We start from the raw sequence: 24,830 nt of genomic DNA, 5'->3' as shown, positions 1-24,830 counted from the left end.
TGGTTTTCAGTTTCCTGTTTTTTTGAAAACTAAAAACCAAAAACAGGAAACAAGAAAAAGGTGTTTCCACTTTTTTGTTGTTAGTTTTCAAAATTATCATGATTTTAATAAGCCTAAATATTTTTTGATCCATTATGTTACATATGTAATATACTTTTAAAAAACAAAAAACTAAAAAATAGAAAACCACAACGATGCCAAACGGATTCTGAATTTCCAAATTTTCGGTTAAATTGTGTGTAAAGCCCATGACCATAAAGGATTAATTGGATTGAGCAAAATGGGATAAATTGAAATGAAACTAACTGAGAACCTCATTTGACGTCAGCCTAATATATACACTTTCTTTTTCAATGATCAAAAAGAAAGTCAATCATGTCAATTACTACCTCTGCTTCGCATTACTCGCAATAAAAGAATATTTTATGTCTCACAAATAATGCGAATAATGCAAAGTGGAGGTAGTATTAAGAACGAAGGGTGTATATGTAATACAAACCATATTAATGTGAAATCTTATTGACATCGTCTCAATAAATACAATAGGGTATCATAATACGTAGTATTTTTTTACAAAGTATTATTTTCAAAATTAAAGACATTGATCGTTAAAGGTATGCATTACTGCATTAGCAAGCATGATAAATGAAATTTGTTAAGTAAAATAGAATGGAGGAAGTACTATTAATAAAATAATAAGGGTAAGTAGATACCCTAAAAGCAAATTTCTTTGGAGCTTCATGCGTAATCTCATACTAGCATTTCCCAAAAGCAAAGGCTCATTTCAAGATTCAGTCCTTTCCAAGTGATGCAGATTTTCAAAATATAAGGTGTACATTTGTACAATGTAAAGAAAAACGAAGACAGTAAGCAATAGGCCACATTCAAAAGAATAAAGTTCACATTATGAAATTTAACATATGATACACTGGGACTCAATTCGGAGAATTTGATACTAGTTCCCCCAACAACAAAACGGGGATATTGAGCTCAAGTTTAGCTCCCATAAGATTGGAGTAGAAAATGCCTTATGAATAACATAATCATACAGGGATAAAAGCTTTATTTCACCTTGTGCAGTATAAATAATGTATGCAACTGAATTCTACAATAAACGAGAAAGAAATGAGATGTACAAAGCACAAGCACCGCGAGATTTATTCATGTATTTCCTGAAAATTCCACAAGGTTTCTTCATATTTGCTTGGACTGCAACTAGAATATGAAGACAACACTGTCGTGCACTCTGGACTTCTGGTTTTGTGCCACGCATTCTGATATCCACATGAGATTTCTAATCTCTTGCTCCCTCAACCTCATGTAAGCGAAGAAAACAGCGTAATGGAACTGCATCACGTACAATCAAGATAGAATTTCCAGTAAATAATATTGAAGATGAAAATAAAATAGGGACAACAGAAACTACCCCCAATGTACAAAATAAATGCAAAGTTTTTGACATGCATTTCAGTATGCCAAGCAAATCACATGAAGCAAAATAGAAAAGGACCTGTTGTTCAAATGATAAACATAGTCTCTTGACCTCCTCTTCATAGAACGCCTTGTCCAGCATCTGGCTTTCTCCATAAGACATCTTAGAGAATATTGCCTGATATGGTGGATATTTTTCCATTACACCACGGACCTATATGATAGAAGTAAGTCAGAATCAAGACAGATAAAAATAACTGATACTAGAAAGCTCCAAGCAGTGCAATCTACGAATTTTTTAACCAAAGCATGCATGCTATAAATGCACCACATATTCTACCACACATCTAGATAAGCTGTCAAGCAGTAGAGCGCAACTATTTGAAATACTTAAGAAGTGAATATGAAGCAGATGATTTGGTGGCATATCCTCTAGAAAGACTAAGCAAAACAAAGCAGCTGGAGTTAAAAAACAGAAATTTGAATCAAAGTAATGAACAGGCCATGTGTGCATGCACCCGAACAGACACAAACTACCCTACACCCTGAATAAAGCTAACAGGTCACTAAACACAGAATCATCAGCGAAATGATATTTGATTTTCCTTGTTCAAGTCCTACCAAATTACAAACCATAAAGCTAACAGGTCACTATCTACCCGGATCAAAGACTCCACAACTTACATAAACATACAACCACCTAAATATTTGCATCCAGCTTCCTTCCAATCTACACTATAAGGGTGTAGCCAGAACAGGTCACTTTTAAGTACAATCGTTCATACAAGAAGTGCATTTAGGATTTCAGTAAGCTCTTGATTATTGGTTTTTAATCGAGAAAGATACAGTCTAGAGATAACACACTAAGATTTTCCACTAATTCACATAAGGGATGCTTTAGCCTTTAGATTCCATTGCCTAAACTAGGGAAAGGCATCAATCAATTACCTTCATCCCAAACTTATATTTCCAAATTCCATACAAAGGAGCAATTGACTGTTAATAAGAGCCACCTATAGTTAGCCTTGACATTAGCAATTTATCATTCCCTTCAGAGAAGTTAGCAGCAACAGGGGTACCAAAAAACCCCAGTGCCCCAGCCTCTTCTTGAGTACTTTTGAAATATTTAAAATCAAACTGTGAACCACTGAACCCTGAAATTAAAGCTCAAAGACAGCTACAAAATGAGGCGTGAAATTAGCTTGGCCAATACTTAGCTTGATTGCATGAAAAAAGTGAAGCAAATGCCAAATTCTCCAATTCGCTAAACTAGTAACCACTAAAAGTTCTTTGAAGGTTCCTGCAGCAACAAGTCCTCCCCCATCTCATAGCTTTAACTAAGCTCCAAAGACTATACCTATTGCACGCATTTTATCCATATCCTACTTCATAGTTCCTGCTAAATGCAAAATAGACCTCTTATTTTTCCCTCCATTCAATAATTGTTCCCTCAAAAATTATTATCATCTACTTGAAGGCATCATCTTCAAGCATAGCCTTAGGCTCCTAGGTCATTGGACCCGGCAATTATGTAGTCACCACAAGACTTTAACGCTCCAACTAAACTTCATCAGCTTTTCCTCACAATGGAAAGAAAGCACCAGAGATGAGCATGTTGTCCAAGTCAATAGACTATTAAAGTGATAAGACAACAGTCAGCTATATTCTTTGAGCTAGTAGTACCAGAAGATGAAAAAAAAAAAAGAATCATCTTCAATGCAGTTAACAAAAATAACAAGGGTATGAATTAACAAGGGTATGAATTAACAAAAATAACAAAAAAGAATCATCTTCAATATTGGCTAAAACATTCATGACGCAAACAAACATATCAAATGCATATAGATCATCATATCATTATTCTCATATAACTTGTCAGGCACTCAGAAAACAGTATACAATTGATATGCCCCCTTCAGCAGGCTGAACTTACTGAGGCCTCACATACACAATTCAAAAACTCTTTAATGGTACCCCATAAAAAAGATCAAACATATTTCCAGTAATTATTGAAATGATACTTCCTCCGTTCCCCAAATATTGCCACATGGGGATGGGACACAAATTTTAAGAAGAGGAGAGAGATAGAGAGAAATAAAGATAGGGATCCATAAAATTATGAGAAAGAAGGAGAGAAAACATATGCAAATAAGGAAATGTGGTAATATTTGTGAAACTTTCTTAAGTGGTAACTGTTGCAATATTTGTGTAATGGAGGAAGTATATAGATAATCATACATTCATACTATCATAGAAGGAACATAGCAGGACTCAATGAAGCTTCATGACTCTATTATATAGATAAGCTTTGTAATTTCTAGGGTTAAGATATTCTGGGATGTATGGTCTTGTGCACCCTTAGTTGCACATGTATGCACTACCAAATTATACTCGAGAGTTTAGCAGAAAAGATAAATACCCAATCCAGCTGGAAGAAGATGGAAGGGGATCGCAGACAAACCCCACACTAACAACAAATCTAGTTTATATGATGAATCACAGCAAAAATCTCATACCTGATCAACATCCTCACAAATAGCCAGCTCTTCATGTCCATAAGGATACCTGTAATGAACAAACACATCAGTCACAACAATAGATAGATTTCTTGAGGATGAGTCGCAAATCTTGAAGACACTTACAAGAGACCAAAACTTGAGTACAGCTTCTTACGATCTTCCCTCGTAAGTTCAGTTCCAATACTGCAAATGTGAAGAAGTAACTACAGTCAACAACCATGTCAACCACTGCTAATTGAGCCTAAGCCCTAACAAGATCAAGAATCTAAAGATACATGCAATCCCCCCCCCCCCCCTCTTATTTAGGAGGCTCTTGAGTTCTCATTGTATAAAACTTACAAATATGACATCATTATCAAATAATCATTATGCTTCATTTCTAGTATTAATATATAAATCATGGATTATATACCTGTTAATTGTAATATTGACAGCTCTTCTATCAGCCTCAAAGGAAAGAAGATCAGACATAATCTCTCCCGTAGCCCCACCAAGAGACTGTATTATAAAAATCAAATTAGATGAGGACAAAATCAGATACAAAACAGAGAAAATGGAAGCGAAATCAATAGTGGGTGTGTGAGTCTTAGTAATATAAAACAGTGCTTAATTTTTGGTGGGAAATAGGTTTCTTATAAAGAGACATTGCAATTTTACCTGACAAAAGCGATAGAAATCCTCAAGATATGCTTTGTAAAGGGTGTTTCTCATAATCTCAATGTTCATATCATCCAAGTCCTAGCAGGGTCAACATAAGAAATTAAAATGGTAAGGTAATCACCTAAAAGATATTACTAAACAATCAATCAAAGCCTTAATCCCATAAGTGGGGTCGGGTAACATGAACCAAAAAGTAAAACAAATAAAGGAAAAGTAACAACTTAAGCAAAACAAACTGATATATAGGGATGGCAATTTAAGCCGAGTTCGATTCGAATCTGATTTGATTTGAAGACAAAAAAAAAAAAAAAAAAAAAAAAAAAAAAAAAAAAAAAAATCCGATCCGAATCCGTTTAAAATTAGTCCGAATCCGACTCCGATAAAATAGATCTGAATTCAAATGGGGGGCAGATCAGACTTAGACTCTACACAAAGTCCCACGGAGTTTGATCCGAGTCCGAATCCGAGAGTATGAACATATGCTTTATAACTTGGGACGATTGTTTGCATGTTTTGTAGCAAAATTTTGTTATGTAACTCAATTCATAACTTAAATATGTTATGTTTATACTTTACTTGGTATGACCAATACAAACAATTATAGGTATATGACATTACAAAAAAAAATATTCGAATTATTTCGGAGGTCCGTATAAACGGACCGGATTCGGATCCGAAAATTATGAGTCAGATCAGATTCGGATATTTCGGATTCGGATCCGAGTCTATTATTCGGATACTAAACAGATCGGATTCGGATTTAGCCACATCCGACCCGAATCCGATCCGTTGCCATTCCTACTGATATATCATCTTCCCATTTCTTTTCTTTTTCCCACCTCGAAAACCAATCATCCCATTTTCACTAGGTACAAGTAGTAATCATAAGCAATTCAAACAATACAATAAGTTCTTTTAATCAACACATAATCTCAAAGGAGAACTAGCTAAACTAACAATATAATCTCACTAGAACATCATATCCTTTAGCAAGATTCAGATTCCAAAGAAAGAAAACAAAACTGATCGCTGAGAGAGAAACTGAACTGTAAACCAAAAAATGTAATGTTTAGTACCTCAGATGTAATACACTCAGAGAAGTATGGAGCCAAAGGAGTATCAACAAGCACCAATCTATATAGATCCCTCATATTCTGAGCAACTGCAAGGGTAGCGATACTGACAAGAAAGGAAAATAAGCATTGTTTGTGAGGAAAACATAAAAGAATTAATTTAATAAGGGAGGCAGTACCTGTCAAACATGCCCAAGGGATGACATTTCTCCAACAGCTCTTGCACATCCCTCTCATGCAAAGTTCCAGTGACAATCAGAACAACATTATCAATCATGTGGCCATATCTGGAACAGCCAAAAGAGTACAAGCAATTTAAAAAGAGCGTGCCATAAAGAAAGTAAAGTACCAGACTGTTACTTGAATTTTTTAATCTAAAATCAGGTTCAGCTTATATTTGAAAAGAGCTACAAGACATATTATTTGTTAATTTGTCAAGAAAGAGTGCCCACTGCATGGAAGCCTGAAAGTTACTGGTCCTGTACGGTACAAAATCAGCTTCAGAAGGTCACATAGTATGATATTAACAGCCATGGGAGTAAGTCATAAGGGTACCAAATTCATCTACAAGATAGAGTTAAAAGAAAATTCACATTAACAGACCCTACAAAGTTATCCCAAGTGGATCATAAATCCCTTACAATTTCCAAAAAAAAATCAAAAAAACTAATGCAGAAGATAGCTACAAGCTTACAATGCATACAATATGCAGATTATCTCTAAGATGTAGAAATAAAAGATACTCTTCAGTAAGATAAGAATAGATGAACATGTATGATAAAAATAGGATTTGATAGAACAATTACATAAAGCTAAAAATGCAGGCTATGCAGCCCTACATAGAGCATTGGAGCATCTCCTTGGACTATACACAAAAAAGATTATATTATTCTCTTTTCTATTATTTTCATCTACATTGACAAAAGAAAGGAAAGCATATGAGAGAACAAACTACAAATACATATGCAGATAAGAATTAAGAAATTATATTCCCATAATTAATCCTCAAGAAACTAATCTCATAAGAATAGCTTTCATTTAATATCTCATAAGCATCTCAAGAACATCCACTTAAATCATGTTTAAAAAAATTAGAAACAATCAAGAAGAAAGCAAAAGGTGCATCATGTCACCACATTCTACAAATACTGTTCACATGAAGAGTTGTGGATCTTCAAATATTAAAATGCAGAAAATTTGTCAAAGATTTACAATATGTCTAATAAGAATAGATGCCAACACAAAATACAATCTAGGGTATAGTATTTAAAGAGTTAAAAAAAATATGGTAACTACACTTACGTGATGTACTCTAAGAAGGTTGACAAGGGTTCTGTAGCCTGGCACAACATGTGCTTGTATTCATCAACCAGCTTCAGTGTGCATTTCTCCACAAGCGTAGTTGTGTGTAAAGGAGAAGGTTCTATAGCCAAAATGAGCATCAAATATAACAATAAGCAACAAATATAAATCATATATGTAGCCATCTTCCTTTATCAAACATAAATAAAAATAAAAAGTTAACTCCACCAAGCATAATGCGCAACAGCCACAAGTCCTTAAATTAAAGTAACATCCTTTATAACTTTATAAGATAAGATACACTTAAGTGCAGGGGGGAGGGAGGAAGGCAAATAAATGTTCAAATTGTCATGTATGTGACACCAGTCAAATTCATATAGAGCGAAGAGTCTTGCCTAGCAATCTCATAAAAGAATCATAAAGAGTTACATTACGTTTACACTAACTGGAATCCAAACTCACACCCCAATGCATCCGCACAAAAGGATATTTTCATCAAGGCAGTAAGCTGAAACTTACAAGAAATTACGAGAAACCAAGTGAGATTGCAAGCTTGCCCGTTATTGAACTAGAACAAGATTTCACAATCCATTACAAGAGTTGAAACCTCCAATTGGGTATGTAAATAGATTTATTCACCCATTCATTGACAACTTGATGCCAAACATTTGATTGATTGGGGAAAAAAGGCCTATAATTTACGATCTTTGTCACAGCTAGGAGGACGGGTAGCGAATAAATTAATCCCTTCACAAAATGGTCTATCATTTCCATGATCTGACATGCTTGGTAAGTTTATCATCTTGAAATGCACTCATTACTACATTCCCTAAGTACATTCTCCAACAGAAAAGAAAATTGCAACTGCTAATAATCAATTAAACCCATTTAAACAGCGAAATTTATATTTTGTTTGTCTAATAAACAACTAAATGTCAGCAAACTAGCAAAGTCAAGCATATAATTCCAAAATCAAAGCAATTCCAGCAAAATTCAGATCAAACAAATCAAATCAAAATGTAATTCAATCAACAAAACATGAAATTCAACCAAAATCACGAAAATTAAACCTGAAAAAATCATAATTTAAAAAGAAATCATACCATTCTGAAGATAAGGGCCATAATCAGTAGCAGAGAGATGCATCTTGATATCATCAAGAGTCTCACACTGACACAAATTGTTGTAATCAGCAGCAGTTAACAACCCAGATCTGTGACCTCTAACAATGGCTTCCAAGTATCCGCCATGAATGTTGAAGGTCATAGCTTCGAATCCATACATGTTGGCGGAAAATTGAGGGTTTTGTTAGGGTAGATCGGGATGAAATTGGGGATTTTGATCAAGAACAAAGGAGAGAGAAAGAGGAAGGTGATGAATGGGTGATTGGGAGAGTTAGAAGAAGAAGTGACAGGTGCGCAAAACGTTGGAGATTTAGCAGAAGAGATTAATTGATGATGATGATGAATGATGATAAGACAAATCGAGATTCTTTCAAAGGAATGGCATAGTTTTGGGGGAGATTGGTTGATTGAGTATAAGCCCAATCAAGTAGAGTTGTTCATGGACGGAATGACCCGTTAAGGTCGGTCTATTTGGCCCATTGACATTGGGTTGAACACGGATCGGATTTTTAATATTCGAAAATTGTAATACGGGTTTCTGAATCCAAAACTTTTTTCTAATTGTAATACGGAGTACCAAATATTTGGTTATTGGGGTCGGATATCTAACAACGGGAAAATTTCGCATATTTTTCGAATATTGTAAATCCTAAAATTCAAAATTTGATATTCGAATACTTATTTGATATACTAAAATTTCTAATCAGGCATGTTAAATTATTTTTTTTTTTTTTTTTGCTTTTGAGGAGAGGTATCCTAAATTATCTGGTTGGATGCTAATTGATTCTTTAGACATTTAGATAGTCTTGCTTCACAATAGACAACTTATTTGGGCCTTGGGAGGGGGGGGGGGGGGGGGGGGAGGGAAGAGGGGGAATCAAAGAGTAGGTCTAACTAGAGTTCGACACTAGTCGGATGGTGAAAGATCATATGTTATATCGGCATGGCTTATGCTAAAGTGTGACGTGCCTAGAGTGTCAAGTCATGGTGGACCTAAGACGTCTAACTAGTGTCAATCTTTGTAAAACAATTATGTTTATAGCTTGTCCCGCATGTTGTGTTCGAGGGCCCCATAATAATAATAATAATAATAATAATTTATGTTTTTGTAATTGGTCAAGGCCTACAAAGCGTGTTCATTTTGGATAATGCCTAATTTTGAAAATGATGTCCAATTGTCCATCCATAATTCATGACCCACTGACGTGTCTCTCATGTTGTATCGGGCTTGCGACCGTTTTACCACCTTCGGCCAATTATTTAACTTATTATAAATAAATACCGTAATTACTCTTTTACCTTGTAGGATTAATGCATTCGGCTACAATAATAAACAAAGGTAAATATAAATTTTAGTGGAGCTTCTTCTTTTATCACTTGTTTCCATGCCAAACAGCCAAACTCTTTGATTTGTGTTGGCCCATCTTTTTCACTTCTCTTCAATTGTGATAGACTGATATTGTGATAATGTTTGTCCACAAGGCTGCTTTCAGCTTCACTTATCACTCTTCTCAAATTCGAGTTTATAGCCAGGATGCAAATCTCTCTACTTTGTTGTGTATTGTGTTCATTCAACAATCGCTTGTGAGGGTACATCAGTCATTATCGCTTTGTATTTTACGAGCCCTTTGCCTTAGTTGCTGCCTCAACAATCATGTAACATCCTAGACCTGAGTCAAGGCAATGATATGATATCCCTTGCTGTATTACAGGATAACTGATAGTCTCTGAAATGAAACGAGTAGGGCCTTCGGACCAACCTCCCTCAATTAACAAACTGGCATTCGTTAAGTTAATCATGATTCTTGTTATCACAAGATCAATATGTCAAATTTTGTACCTCATGTTTTTTATAATGAATAGTTGAAGATATTGATCCTCAAATCTGTGTAGTATTTAAAATTGTGCAAAAGGGCTTATGAAACAAACAATAAGGAAAAGAGAGAAAATACATCTTAAACCAAAATTGTAGATATATGAAGAGAAAAAAAAAATACAGAAGATCAACTTCAAGATCATCATCACAAATCTCATTAACATAGACAAGGAGAACTGCTTTTCTATTTTTCCTTGTAATTAAGCAAGGATAAAAAAAAAAATTCTCAATTGTAATGCCACTTTGGTAGACAGGCAAATGTAAGTACTAACAAAAGTGTGATAAGTCTGCCTATAAATCTGCCCTCCCTGGGTAACGCGGGAAAGGAATGACATCTCTGATGTTATCAATGCCAGTGGCAAAAAGAATCAACCTCTCAAATCCCAAACCAAATCCACAATGTTTTACAGTGCCATATCGCCTGAGGTCAAGGTACCACTCGTATGTCTCCAATGGCAATCCCATATCAGTAATCCTGCATGAAATGGAGCATTTTTGAGGATCTAATAGTTTTTCTTTCTAGCCTTGACCATTTAAGGCCAAAATCAAACCAAAAGCATAAGGATAATCAAGATCAAAGTTCTCAAAAATTAACAGCACAATAAAATAAAATAAACCTACCTCTTACAAAGAACATCGTAACGCTCCTCTCTCTGGCTTCCTCCAACCAGCTCACCAACCTGAAAAATACAAACCAACAGATTATAAACATCTTAAAACCCATAATAACATACTTTGCCCTTGTATACTGGCCTTTGAGTGAATTGGCTGCCGCATTATATAATCACCAATTTTACAATAAACAAAGTGCTCACTTTACCCAACATAGTCACTTGTACTGTTTTAAGAGGTCTGGAAAATTTTGTCACATTTCCTAAATAGATACCTGTATACATTATGCATAGATTTTGAAACATAACCCATTAGTCCATTACCTCATGGCCCAATCTCTTAACCCATTTGGCCATTTGTTACTCACTTGGTATATTTTTTACTTATTAAACTGATTTTTAATGATTCATGAGGATCTTCTCTTACTAAATTCTGTAATTTAAAATGCATAATTATAATAGAGAATATTCTAATTAAACCTTCACTAATACTCGTCAAAAACAAATTTGCTAACTACTAAACTTATCTTCACTGAATATATTTTTTAAACCTGAAGAAACGGCGTAAGTGGTGCAAAGGAAGGGAGAGAAGACAGCTATTATAAAGGGCAATTTTGTGAAATCAAATGAATCGTTAACTTGGCGCTACGTGACTAGGGGTGTAATGAGCCTAGCAAGGTTGTGATCTATTACTAATTTGATATCAATAAAGCTCAACTTGAGAAGCTTGTGAACAAATTCAAAACATTTTTTTTAACTACATTATTCAACATGTATTGGCATCTATGAAATCAATAGTAACCATTTAAGCAAATTAGTAAAGACATTGATGTCGTAATTTCGAACTCAAGTTTAGTTTTGTGGTTAGTTGACCTTGAAATTTTAAGCTTGAAATAACTCGGTACACGGCTGTTATGAATGCAAGAGCAATAAACTAAACAACTTGCTCGATTAACACCCCCATAAGGTAACTATAATTCTGAAATAAATAAATAAAATAGAACAGTTTTTTTTTTTTCCAGCAGAAAATCTTATTTTCGTGGGGAAGCAAACAATTATTTAGCAAAGATCAGAAGCCTACCTTTGGCACGAGCACATCCATTGCAGCAACAGTTTTCCCATCATCATTGAGCCTCATATAAAATGCTTTAATATCTTTTGGGTAGTCATATACTATAACTGGCTTCTTGAATAAGACCTCACTCAAGTATCTACAGAGTAAGATCAACTATAATATCAGCCTTTGCACCAACAAGAGAATTCACACAGACAGAGATAAACATACCTTTCATGCTCAGTTGCTAAATCAATCCCCCATTCAACTTTATTCTCAAATTTCTTATCTGTAACTTCCTGGAGCTTCTTCACTGCATCTGTGTAAGTAATTCTCACAAACGGAGTTGAAGCAACCATCTTCAAACGATCAATTGCAGTCTTGTCTACAAATTTCACCATCAATTCCATATCATCACGGCACTTGTCAAGTAACCGCTGAGACACAAATTGTACATATGCCTCTGCAAGGTTCATATCATCCTGGGAAGAGAATGCAACCACTAATCAGTTCAATGTTATTAGAATTTTTTGTGGAAATCTTACATACTTCGTATAACATTGCATGCAGAGTTCATGGATTCTTGAGCATCTCATGACTAGCAGATAATTTAAGAATATAAAAATAAAAGGAGAGAGATAAATACACATAAGATTCACAATCCTTCAAAAGTACATTAAATTTAAAGATATAAAAAAAAAGAGTAAAGTAGTGCAGTACAGATTCAATGAAAGAATAAAAAAACTAGTGAGTAACTGAGTATCAACATGACTTCAGGAGTCACACTTGAGAAAAAATAATAATATACATAAGAAGTTCGATTTCACATTATACACATGTACAAATCAGGAAAAACTACAAGAGATCTAACATTTCATATATGCAGACTTACCCATAATGAATAATTAATCAACCATTAGTACACAAGATTTATGGCAAGCATGTCTATCACAAGTTATGATCTTGAATTTCAATAAAATCAAGGTTTTGCTCAAAAAAACATATAACCAAGGCTCTACAAGTTAAAGTGAACACACAAATCTAATCATGACATACATTATTCATGGACATGCACTAAATTCCGAAAAAGGAAAAAAAAGAAATTACCTCGAGATCTGCAAATGCCATTTCTGGCTCCAACATCCAAAACTCAGCAAGATGCCTGGAAGTATGGGAGTTCTCGGCACGAAAAGTCGGCCCAAATGTGTAAACACTACCAAGGGCACATGCAAAAGATTCAGCTTGCAATTGTCCTGAAACTGTCAAGAATGCCTGACGAGCAAAGAAATCTTGAGAATAATCTATTTTCCCATCTTTTTGGGGAAGCCCAGGTTTAAGGTTAGCTCTCTCTTCCAACTTGGCAAGATCGTCTTTAGCTTTATTTAATACGGCAACAGCAGCCTTAATTTCCTCTTTGCTTGCCTTGTCTTCCTTAAGTTTCTTAACAGCATCCCCTTTCTCCTGAACAAAAAGCTTTGCTGCTTCAATGTCAGCTTCCGACGGAGGTGGGTTCTCCTTCAGCTCTTTCTCCACTCTTTCTGCTTCATTAATCAATGTTGTAACTTGAAACATCTCACCTGCACCCTCACAATCACTAGTAGTGATGATGGGTGTGTGTAAGTACAGAAAGCCATGCTCTTGTAAAAACACATGAGTTGCATATGCAAGCTCATTGCGAATTCTGCTAACAGCAGATATCTGTTGCATAGAAATGGCCATATCATTAAAATCACTAAATACTCCTTGGTCTATTGCTAAACAAAAACATAAAGAAATATTTCCACGACATTTATTTCACAAATATTTTTCATCCGGAAAAAACTAGTCAGCCATACAGGAACTCGAAGTTCATAAATTGGAAACTAGTTATTCATTTTTAAAACCCCTTTCAGTTTTACTCTGCTTTTTCCTACAAAATAGTCAGACTAATTTTAACAATGTTGTTTGCTCCACATACTTTTGTAAAAAGTTCAGCCAATCTAGTTTAAACCAAAGATGTGATTTTTATTGTAATACACAGGTATGCTCGTAATTTCTCAACAAAAAAAAAAAACCACAAAGCATCCACAAGATTAGTAATGATCCATCAATCACAATTCAAATGTAAAGATAAATGACATAATTGAACACTACTGAAAACTATCATTCTCATAGTTTCATCAGATAATACAACATACAATAACATAAAATTTACACACTTGTTATTATTTAAAACATCCCAAAAAACACACAGCTCGAAATATGGCTTTCAAATTAAGTTCCGAATCAATCAATTCAGCTAAAGGGAGTGGCAATGCCCTACGCAAAACACTCATTGACCCGTCGAATGTTATGCCATAAGCAAATGTGCAAATCATTCCCAAAAAAAAAAGAAAAAAAATCCACATTCACTGGTTCTGTTTATAACATCCTAAAAACACCCAGCTATACAGCTTTCAAATTAAGTTCCGAATCAATCAATGCCGCGAAAGGGGGCGACAATGCCCTAAGCAAAACACTCAATGACACATCCAATGTTATGTCCGAAACAAATGTGCAAATAACTCCCACAAAAACAAAACAAAATTCAATAGAACCCAACAAACAAACACCAACAAAAATGCAATAAACAAACAATCATATACATTGACAAATAAATTATTACCAAATTAGTCCTCGGCCGAAGATGAAGACGATCCCTCAAAAACTCGAGGGTAAGCCGAGTCTTGGGCAAAGGATAAGTAGCAGGATCAGCAGGACCCAACTCCAGAACCTTATCAACTTTCAACTCAATCTTCTGCCGGGTACCTTCGGGCGGAGTTTTAAGCGTACCCGAAAGCGAAACCGAGGTACCAGTATGAACAAGGCGGGTCAAATCGTAAATAGAAGCATCAACCATGACTTGTAGATTAGCAGAGCAAGAACCATCAGTGATCTCGAGGAAGGCGAAGGTGTTGTGGCCTTGCATTCTTCCGGTGCGAACCCAGCCGCCGACGATGACGGATTGGCCGTCGAGGGAGGCGCCGCCGTCGGGGCGGCTGAGGATGTTGGCGATTGGGACGCGTTTGGAGAAGCGAGCGAGGGGAAGGGAGGATGTGGGGGTGTCGGAAATGGTGGTTTTGGACATTTCGGAGGTTGGTGGAAGTGGGGTGGAAGCGTCCGCCATTGTTGGAGGAGAGAGAAGGAGAGGGAGATTGGAGATTTGGGTGTGGCGAATGAATTTAGTGGAAGTAGAGTGAATACTCTTAAATGAAACCCTAAATTTATTGATGGAAAGTTTGTTATTTTTGACGACTGGAATTGGAAGAAATGAGGAATCCCATTCCCAAAAAAAAAATAAAAAAAAAAGAAAAAAAAAAAGGAATTGATGCAAGATTGGTCCTAGACACGTAAGATAAGATAACGAATGAGTACCCTGTCCGAAAAAACAATATAGTCCATCTTATATGCAGCCGCTTGTAAAAAAACAAAGTAATTTCTATAACAATGATTGAGTAACCCTTTGAATACTGACTAGGTAACCCCTATAACACTGAGGAGGTAACCCTGTAACACTGATCATGTAAGCGCTACAACACTGACGAAGTAACCCTGTAACACTGACGAAGTAACCCCTATAACACTGACGAGGTAACCCTGCAACAATGACCATGTAAGCGCTATAACACTGACGAAGTAACCCTGTAACACTGACCATGTAACCCCTATAACACTAATGAGGTAACCCAATAACACTGACCATGTAAGCTCTATAACTGTTAGATTTTGTGAATAATCTTTGTAATTATCTTAGTATAGTTTTATGTATATCTTTCCTAGTTTAGTGTTAGCTTAACCTGAAGCCTAGGGATGGCAATTTAATTCGAGTTCGATCCGAGTCCGATCCGATCCGAGGAAAAAAGTCCGATCCAAGTCCGAAATAAGGAAATCCGAGTTCGAATCCGATAAAAAAACTCCGAATCCGAATAGGATTCGGATCGGACTCGGACCTTACATAGCATCCGACCAAGTCCGACCCGAGTCCGACCCGCGAGTTTTACACGGAGTATAAATTTATTTTACCCTACTTTTGTTACTCCTCCGCCACTTTTCCTCAACCAGTCAACCTCAAGGCCTCAATTTTTCCTCTCCTCTCTCCTGACTCCTCTCCTTCCTCTCTCCTAACCCCCTTTCTCTCTCCTCAATTTTCTCAGAACTACTCCATTTGTTTGAGAGTTTTTTATCAACTACTCCAATTATCAATCAATAATGGAAATCTAAACCAAAATAATAAGAACTCATGAACAGTCCCTCACCATCTATTATGAAGTAATTTTTGTTTTTGTTTGGTTGTTTGATTTCACACCACTTGTTTCACTTGAAGATCTGAAGGCCGAAGCCAAGAAAAACCTTGGAAGTTCTCTTTTTCCCTAAGTAATTTGGGTAGAACTGAAAGTTCTTGGAGTACGAGTATTTATTTTTGTGTAGATCTGAAAATTATTTAATTTTTTTATAATTGTTCAAGTGATAATCATTATTATTTTTATGTGTAAAAATTAAATTCTAAACTTCTGCAACCCCTCCATTTGTATTTTTTTCTAATTCTGATCTAAGAAACGGAAGAAATTTGTAATTCTGATTCAAGATACGGAAGAAAATAATGTTTGGAAAACGGACATGGATTCGGAGTCGGAGGAGGTTGAGTCCATCGGATTCGGATTCGGGTTTTATATAAGCGGAGTCGGATCCGGAGTCGGAGTCGAACTTTAGGTCCGTCTAGTAAACGGATCGGATTCGGACCCTGCACAGTCCGACCCGAGTCCGATCCATTGCCATCCCTACTGAAGCCTTTGATGTATACGTAGTATATACTTAACTATTGGTTAATGAGAAGCCACGTCAAATATTTCTCATATTCACTTATGGTATCAAGAATCTAGGTTTAATCTTTTCTCTTCCGCAAAACCCTAATCTTGTTCTTCTTCTTCTTCACTCTCTCGGCCTCACCTTTCTCCACTATGGCCGACACTCCTAAGGTTTATCCGGCTACAATTGTTCCTAATATCAGGGCTTGCATCCCAATTGTCCTTGATGAAGGATTTATGTCTTCGTCATGTGCAATTACTAGATATATAAATGGATCAAATTATGGAGATAATTAAGTTCGTACGTTTGGGTCGTCGTTATATCATAGCTAGATGTACTAACGATCTTTGGGCTAGTAAAATAGGTCAAAGCCCACTTGGACGGATCCTATAAGGTCACACAAAGGGCCTAGATTGAGCACGAGAGAGAAATTGGAGATTTGGGTATGGCGAATAAGGAAGCAGAGTATACTTCTAAATGAAACCCTAAAATTTGATGGTGGAAAGGTTGTTATTTTTGACGATTGGAATTGGAAGAAATGAAGAATAGATGCAAGATGCCTACTGTACAATTTGTAATGTGAAGAGAGTAAAGGATAGCTCAAGTGGTTAGAGTTTTCGGCCCCTTTCTCTTCACCTTAATTTTGCAAAACTGAAATTTACTGAGCTGAAATTATTTTTGCTAAACTTAAATTATTTTTACTGAACTTAAATTAATTTTAGTGAAAAAATTATTTTTACTGAACTGAATTTATTTTTACTGATTTTCTATTATAATTCTTCTTTAAGAAAACTGAATTTTACTGAACTAAACTTATTTTTACTGAATTTAAATTATTTTTACTGAATTGAAATTAATTTTACTAAACTGAACTTATTTTTACTCAACTGAAATTATTTTTACTTAATATTATTTTTTTAAGGTGAAGAGAACAGGGTCTTCCTCTTGATTGGAGATTTTGGGATCGATTCTCATCCCTGCCCAAAAAAAGTATTGCCTCCGTTAACAGTTATTTGCAACATTTGCCATATACGGGTGCTACCTATTATGTCCTCTTTTAGTAAGTTTTTTTTGTAAGAAATGACCAAACTGCCCTCACTTAACCAACTTACTCCCTTAATCATTTCACTAACCATACTCTATTATAAACAACTTAACTACTCATCTAAAAAAAAATCAGATCTCAAAACAAAAAAAATCAAATATCTCAGCATTCATCTTCATCATCAAATTTCTCTCTCCTCCTTCATCATCAAAATCTCATTCCTCCTCACTCCTCCTTCATCTTCAAAATCTCACTCCTTCTTCATCTTCCCCATCTTCTGTCCAGATCTGAGGTGGTCGCCTGTGGGTTTCGTGGATGTGGTGGTTCTAGACGGCACAAATTTCGTGGATGATGGTCTAAGTTTTGTGGGTTTCGTGGGTGGATCTAGATGTCGTGGGTTTAGGTCTAGGTTTTATTGTGGTTCCTAGGGTGGTGGTGTTGGGTTTTCGTAGGGTAGTGGGTGGCGTGGTGTTGGGTTCTCGGTTCCAATGGGTTTTGGGTTTCGTGGTGGTGGTTTAATTGGAGGGTTCTAGGTTTCGTGGATTGATTGGTGGGTTTTGGGTTTCGTGGTGGTGGTAGATTAATTGGTAGGTTCTGGGTTTCGTGGTGGTGGTGGTTTAATTTGTGGGTTCTGGGTTTCGGTGGTGGTGGTTTTCGGTGGGTTTTGGGTTTCGGTGGTGGTGGTGGTTTTCGGTGGGTTCTGTGTTTCGGTGGTGGGGGTGGTTTTTGGTGGGTTCTGGTTTTCAGTGGTGGTGGTGGTTTTCAGTGGGTTCTGGGTTTCCGTGGTGGTGGTAGTGGTGATTCTCGATTTTGGGTTGGGTGGTTTGTTTTGGTTAATTGTGGGTTTTTTTTAAAAAATAAAATAAAATTGGATTAATACTTAAGTAATGCCCTTATATTTCAATAATCATGTTTAAAAACTTTTTCCTTGTAGTCCGTGCTACCCCCCTTTGTTGCAAATAACTGTTAACGGAGGTAGTACTTTGATTGAGATGGGGTTTATACAGTACTGATAATTTAAAGTTGAAAAAATGGAAAAGAAAAATCCAACCTTTGCACTTTTTTCTCCTTAAAATCCAACCTTCATTTATTCCTCAAAAATCCAACCTTTATACACCACCTTCTCCAACAGATCCATTTGAGCTTTAACCTGTTAAATAGATTAATTTTTTTTTTAATTTTCTCATCATCCCTTCTCACTCCTCCTCTTTCTCTACTCTCTCCTCAAATAAGGAAACAACACCGCAGCTATGCCGGCGCCACCAATTCGATCTACCACCACACAACAACCCACCTCGCAGCCCCTGCTCGCCTCCCCACCTAGCCACCTCCCAACTGTCACCACCTCAACTGACACCCTACCAAATAAAACCAAACGACCACCACCTCACCTTTACCCCAAGCCGAAACCACCAAACAAACCACCTTTATTGTTCTTCCGACGAGAATCCACCAAAAAAAAACCCCATGATTTGAACCCATTCCTCTATTTTTTGAACCAAATTAAACCAGAAGATTTGTTCAAATGTCGCCCTCAAACGCTAATTTGTGCTCAATTTGGTAATGGGTTTTGTGGGTTTGTAGGTGGTGGTTTTCGTGGGATTTCGTGGGTTTTGTTTGTTTGTAGGTGGTGGTTTTTGTGGGATTTTGTGGATTTTGTAGGTTTGTGGGTTTGTAGGCGGTGGTTTTGTGGGATTTTCGTGGGTTTTGTGGCTTTGTAGGTAGTGGGTTTTATGGTTTTGTGGTGCAGTGTGGTGGTTGTCAGAATTTGAATTTGGAAGAGGTGTGGTGGTGATGGTGGTTGTTTGGTTATTGTGGGTGGCGAAGTGGTGATTACGGGTGGCGAATTGGTATTGCGGGTGTCGAATGGTCTGCAAGTGGCGGTTTAGGTTGGTGGTGATGGTGGTTATTTGGTGTTGTGGGTTGTGATTGTGGGTGGCGAGGGGAATAGGGTTGCTGGGTTTCGGTGGGCGGTGGGGAATGGGGTTGCTGTGTTCTGGTGGGCGGTGGGGATACAGTGGTCAGGGAAGGAGGGTGGGGCTAGGTTTTCTTATTTTTTTAATTGACCAAGTAATGTCTGTCACGTGGCACATAACTTACAAAAATCGGTCATCAATAGGTAATGGATCTGTTGAAGAAGGTGGGGTATAAAGGTTGGATTTTTGAGGAGTAAAATGAAGGTTGGATTTTTAGGAGAAAAAAGTGCGAAGGCTGGATTTTTCTTTTCCATTTTTCCTTTAAATTTGTTAAGATTTATGTGCGTAGTCAAAATAACTACGAATTGTATAAAAAAAATTACATTTTATTTAAGAATTAAAAAGGAAAATTAACAAATGAGATTTGAGAGTTTAGTTTTATGTGCAACGTAAGTTAAAAAAAAACCTACAAATAGTGATTTAGGATTTAAAGTGTAAGATTTTTAGTATTAAAACTAAAAATTATCACATTTCGTTGCATTTTAAATTACATAAAATTTGAAATTATACTTTTCTAACCCCATAATACCAAGTTAATAAAATATTATAGGGTGTAATTAAGAAAATAATCCTTTTATGAGATTTATGTGTACAAAACCATAAAAAAAATTCAATCTCTTTAAGAGATTTATATGTAAAAAAAACCCGTAAAAAATTCAATCCCCGCACAAACAAATTAAAATTAACAAAATGAAATTTAAAAATTGGAAAAATTCTCTTTGGTAACACTACACTTTTACGGTATAAATTATAACATTAATGATAAATTTTAATTAAATATTTCACTATAGTTAATTAAATTTTTACATTTATTTTAAAAATATTTTTAAAAAAAGAAAAATCACCCATCTTCTCAGCAACCAGCTAGCCACCAATTAGCCCTCCCTTTGCAAGCCACCAGGCGCTCCACCCCCGGCCGACGGACGCTCAGCCTCCTCCACGGCCGGCAACACCCAACCTCCCTTTTTTGCCGGTCGAAAACCCTAAAACCGAGCCAAAGACACTAAGAAAACACCCAAACGCGTTTAGAGTTTCGAAACCAAACCCTGGAAACGGGTTCGGTTTTCTTGTGGTTTTAGGTGGGTTTTAGGGTTTCTATGGTCGGCTCACAGGGGAGGGGGTTCGTCAGGGAAGGGGAGCGATTTTTGTGGTGGTTGGGTGAGATTAGGGTCAAGCGGGCAACGGTGGAGGAAATGGAAGGACGTAGGGGTCGGGGTAAAATGGACGTGGGGGCGGGGAAGCTGATCAAGTGCGTGGGCGGGCTAGGGCACGCTGGCCGAGTGTACGACGCGTAAGCATCACTAACAAGGGACAGCAGCTAGCACGGCTAGCTAGGCTTTGCTATCAAGCACTACATCCAGCAAGCACCAGCAACCCGCAAGGGCGTGCAAGCTCGCAAGAGCAGCAGCAGCTAATAAGAGCTTTCATGCTTGTGAGTAGGCCCATGCTGAAGCTGTAAGGATGTGGGCTTGGTGCGGTTGGCAGGCCCATACCGAAGCCACAAGACCTTGATTGGCCCATTCCTTGTTGGTCAAGCTAAGGATGTTAATTATCTTGCCTTGATGTGATTGGTTGTAATACTGTAGACACCTACTTTTGGCCGCCTCCTGTCTCGAAGGTTGTGCGATGATGTTACAAAAACCCGTTCTTCATGCTAGATCAAAGTTGAAGTGTTTATGGACTACGAAATGCATTATGAAGGAATTTAAAACCCATATTTGAGACCAAGTTATCTTAGAGCCTTGTCCGATTACTAATTAGGCCTAAAACCTGCTCATACATAATTAAAGTTGATTAATAACGAACCCTAATGCGTCAAATGCAATGATTTGATCCAATGGATCTTACATTGTTAAAAACCGATTCAATCAGATTAACCAACCATCAAATTTCCGTGTAATAACCACACATATGGATAGCCCTTTCAAAGAGCTTTCCAACGGTATATTATAAGACAAATTTCGAGCTAAAACGAAGAAGTTATCATCAAAATACTAAATCAGGCCCTAAAACCAACACCCTTGCACTCAAACGGCCATATCTTTTGATCCATAAAAGATTGTAACCTAATTCCAATCCGACTTTAAGAGATTTTCAATGATATCTCATTTTCCTTAATCCGACATTGCAATCAAAAGTTATGGAAGTTTTAAAAATGCATTTTCGTATAAGACAAACCGCAACGAGTGCAACTCTTTGAGTTACGCGCGCCTGGTGCGCGCAAGTCATTAAGATGCGCACGGCACCCAGCGTAACTCCGAGAGTTGCGCACGCCACTTGACGCCGCAGCTCTAACCCTAAACCTAATTCCTACACTTATAAATAGGGGTCTTAGTTTGGCCTTAAACACACGAAAAAAACCAGAATTGTAAACCCTTAATTCTGAAATCCCTAATCTCTCAAACCCTCTTACTATCATACTACTTTTCTCCTATCTTCTAAACTACTTTTCAAACCTAATATGTTCCATTGAAGTCCTTGGAGGCACTAAGAAGGAGGAAAGTCCATAAACGCATAAGACGGAGATCTAAGCATAAAAGAAGAACGGTTAGTGGCACTTAGATAAATCACTTTTCCTTCTTGTTTAAATAACTTTAATTGATTAATAGTGTTGTTTGATCACTTTAAACAAACTTTTAATTAATTAATCTCACATAGTATTCTTTTGTTAATTAAAGACTAGAATTGGAATAATTAATTGATTGTTTTATCACTTAAGTCAAGGCAAATCTTGTTTTTATTGTTCTTTTCACGAATTTGAATAACAAAAAAATAACGACATTCGTTGCAATGTAATCTTTATGTGATTAACGCTTGTAAATAAAATCAACTAACTTAGTTTTAGGTATCACGTTGCATATATTATTTGGTGATGAAATTGTAAAAAAGAAAGAAATAGTAGAGGCCGCACTAGGGCTAGAATAGTGATTCCTTCTTAAAAAGAACGCCATTTAAGTACCCTCGCTCTCGAACTCATCTCTGGTACGCGTAAACCAATTTGGGCATGGGTAAACTTATAATTCATGCTAAATATCCCTTGAACCCTACTTGGGAGAAAAGCATGAACGAGATTTAAGATTTTTCCTAAAACTCATTGGCGACTCCTTATTAGTTTCTTACAAAAAAAAAGCATAATGATAGGATCAACTCTAATTCAAGGTCCCCCAACAGTCGGGAATTCAAATCCTAATACACCCTAACAAGTGTAAAGTCCTACGCTTTCAAAGGGTCATGGGCATAGAGGAGAAAGATTATTCCCTACGACGGGCACACCCTCCTCACAAATACACTACAAGAAAAAAGGCTATTTCCGATGGTAAAAATCCATCAGAAATACCCAAAAAAACCGTCGGAAAAGTGATTTCCGATGGTTTTTCGTCGGAAATGTGTTGTCGGAAATACCTTTGTCGGAAATCTGCACTTTTCCGACGGAAATACCATCAGAAATCACTTTTCCGATGGTTTTTAAAGGCCATCGGAAAAAATCGATGGCATAAACCATCAGAGATTTCCAACGGCTTTGCCATCGGAAATTTCCGATGGCCGGATAAACCATCGGAGATTTCCAATGGCTAAGCCATCGGAAATTTCTACATATAAAATTAAAAAAAAAACACCGCCCCCTCCACCACCCACCGGGCCACCATAACCCTAAACCACCACTGCCATGACCCAGACGACCAAATTATCCACCCAAACCACTCAGACTACCCACCCAGCCTAAACCACCAAAACCCACACCAAACCACCCTAAATCACTTAAACCCACTACGTACCCACACCCACGCAACCAAACCCACACCACCCCTCCCCAAACTTCCTTTGCAACCACAGAAATTTTACACACATGTACACCAAAAAAACCCTAACCACCACCACTATTACCTGCCGCTACCAACACCAAGGGCTCCGTCCAACCGTCGCTACAACTAAAAACACGCGAAGAAAACAAAAATCCCCAACATAAACGCAAGAAAATGAAAAAAAAGGATAGATAAAAAAAAACCTTCATAATTTCAAGAAAAATGGGTTTATATGGTCAAATTCAACCACAAAAACTCCAGATCTGGAATTTTCATGGTTGAACTTGACCAAAAACCCAAAAAAAAAACCCACCAATTGCTTGTTTTCTTGTAATATTTGCTATAAACGATTTATGAACTGCAGATTTGGTCTATCAAAGTGAGATAAACAAGAAAAAGAAGAACATGATTGAAAAGAAGAGGATAGAGAAAAGAAAAGAAGTGTGAAAAAGATGAAGGGGAGCAGAATGAGAAGGGGGGAAATGAGGAGAGTGAGTGGAAAAGAGAGGAGAGAGAAAGGTAAATGAGAGTTAAAAGGGAGGGGGCGACTATAGGTTAAAGAGGAGAGTAGCGTTAGGGTTTTTTTTTTTTGTTTCTTATGTTTTATCATTTCCAACAGCTTTTTTTAACAAAAGCCATCGGAAATTTCCGATGGTCTTAAAAACCATCGGAAATGTTTTATTTTCCGACGGTTTTAGACCATCGGAAATTTCCTATGGCTTTTAAAACCATAGGAAATTTCCTATGGATTTTAAATCCATCGGAAATTTTATATTTTCCGACGGTTTTTATATATATATACATGTATATATATATATATATATATATATATATATATATATATATATATATATATATATATATATATATATATATATATATATTGACCCTTAACCTTTTTGTCATGGCATATTTTATTAGGATTAATGTTTGTTAGTACACAAGCCTTTATAATACGTATATAATATAATCTAAATATGTCTAAGTAAGCATCAATCAGGTAATGCGCTTGGAGATGAGTGTGGGGCACAGGCTTCATATGGCATGCCCAGAAAGTATAAGGGCCATTTACAATGTGGAGCTGCAAGCTATTGCTGATGCTGAGATGGAGGTTCAGGAAGAGCAGGAGGAGGTTTAATCCTCCTACCAAACTCAATCACTTATGCTTTACTGTTAGTTGGGACGCTCTTAGTTATTGTAGTATGTATTATGCTTTGCGGAAGGGCACTGATCACCTTGAAGATTTAAGCACTAATTTTCTGTTTCAAGAATGCTTAGTATCTTCAGTTCATGTAGGGGCCTCAGATTTTTTTAACGGGGTGAGGCCTGTTGTTGCTTTTAATTTTTGGAACACTTGTTGTGTAAACTCTCTGATTAAGTAATATACTTCGACTTTTATGTGTTAAAAAAAAAGGTAATGCGCTTCAATACCAATAGATAAAGACAACAAAAAGCCTCCCATTCGATCAAGTTTATACAACCAAAGAAAGGAAAAATTGCCCTGAATAATCCGACCTTTAGCTTTTCCGCCC

The 24,830-nt window shown here is 36.6% G+C and overlaps 2 protein-coding genes across 2 annotated transcripts; both read right to left on the bottom strand.

Moving 5' to 3' along the window:
- Nucleotides 1-883: 883 nt before the first annotated feature.
- LOC145595414 (V-type proton ATPase subunit d2) lies at nt 884-8,459 on the bottom strand. Its single transcript, XM_081651823.1, has 10 exons — nt 8,089-8,459; nt 6,986-7,106; nt 5,863-5,970; nt 5,687-5,789; nt 4,608-4,688; nt 4,363-4,448; nt 4,074-4,133; nt 3,948-3,996; nt 1,511-1,645; nt 884-1,347 (listed from the first exon to the last, which is right to left on the bottom strand). Exons 1-10 carry the CDS (start codon nt 8,267-8,269, stop codon nt 1,216-1,218), a joined length of 1,056 nt encoding a protein of 351 aa, XP_081507949.1. The 5' UTR covers nt 8,270-8,459; the 3' UTR covers nt 884-1,215.
- A 1,599-nt stretch (nt 8,460-10,058) lies between these two features.
- Nucleotides 10,059-14,923, bottom strand: LOC145593629 (asparagine--tRNA ligase, cytoplasmic 1-like). The gene is made up of 6 exons (XM_081649919.1): nt 14,295-14,923; nt 12,758-13,348; nt 11,882-12,132; nt 11,678-11,807; nt 10,607-10,665; nt 10,059-10,460 (listed from the first exon to the last, which is right to left on the bottom strand). The coding sequence occupies exons 1-6, from the start codon at nt 14,793-14,795 to the stop codon at nt 10,277-10,279; spliced, it is 1,716 nt and encodes a 571-aa protein (XP_081506045.1). The 5' UTR covers nt 14,796-14,923; the 3' UTR covers nt 10,059-10,276.
- Between the last annotated feature and the right edge of the window lie 9,907 nt (nt 14,924-24,830).

The sequence above is a fragment of the Chenopodium album genome, chromosome 19 (assembly GCF_948465745.1).
Source record: "Chenopodium album chromosome 19, dcCheAlbu1.1, whole genome shotgun sequence".
Taxonomy (NCBI): Eukaryota; Viridiplantae; Streptophyta; class Magnoliopsida; order Caryophyllales; family Amaranthaceae; genus Chenopodium; species Chenopodium album.
The sequence above is the reverse complement of the archived record's forward strand: the minus strand, read 5'-3'. Positions and strand labels throughout refer to the sequence as shown.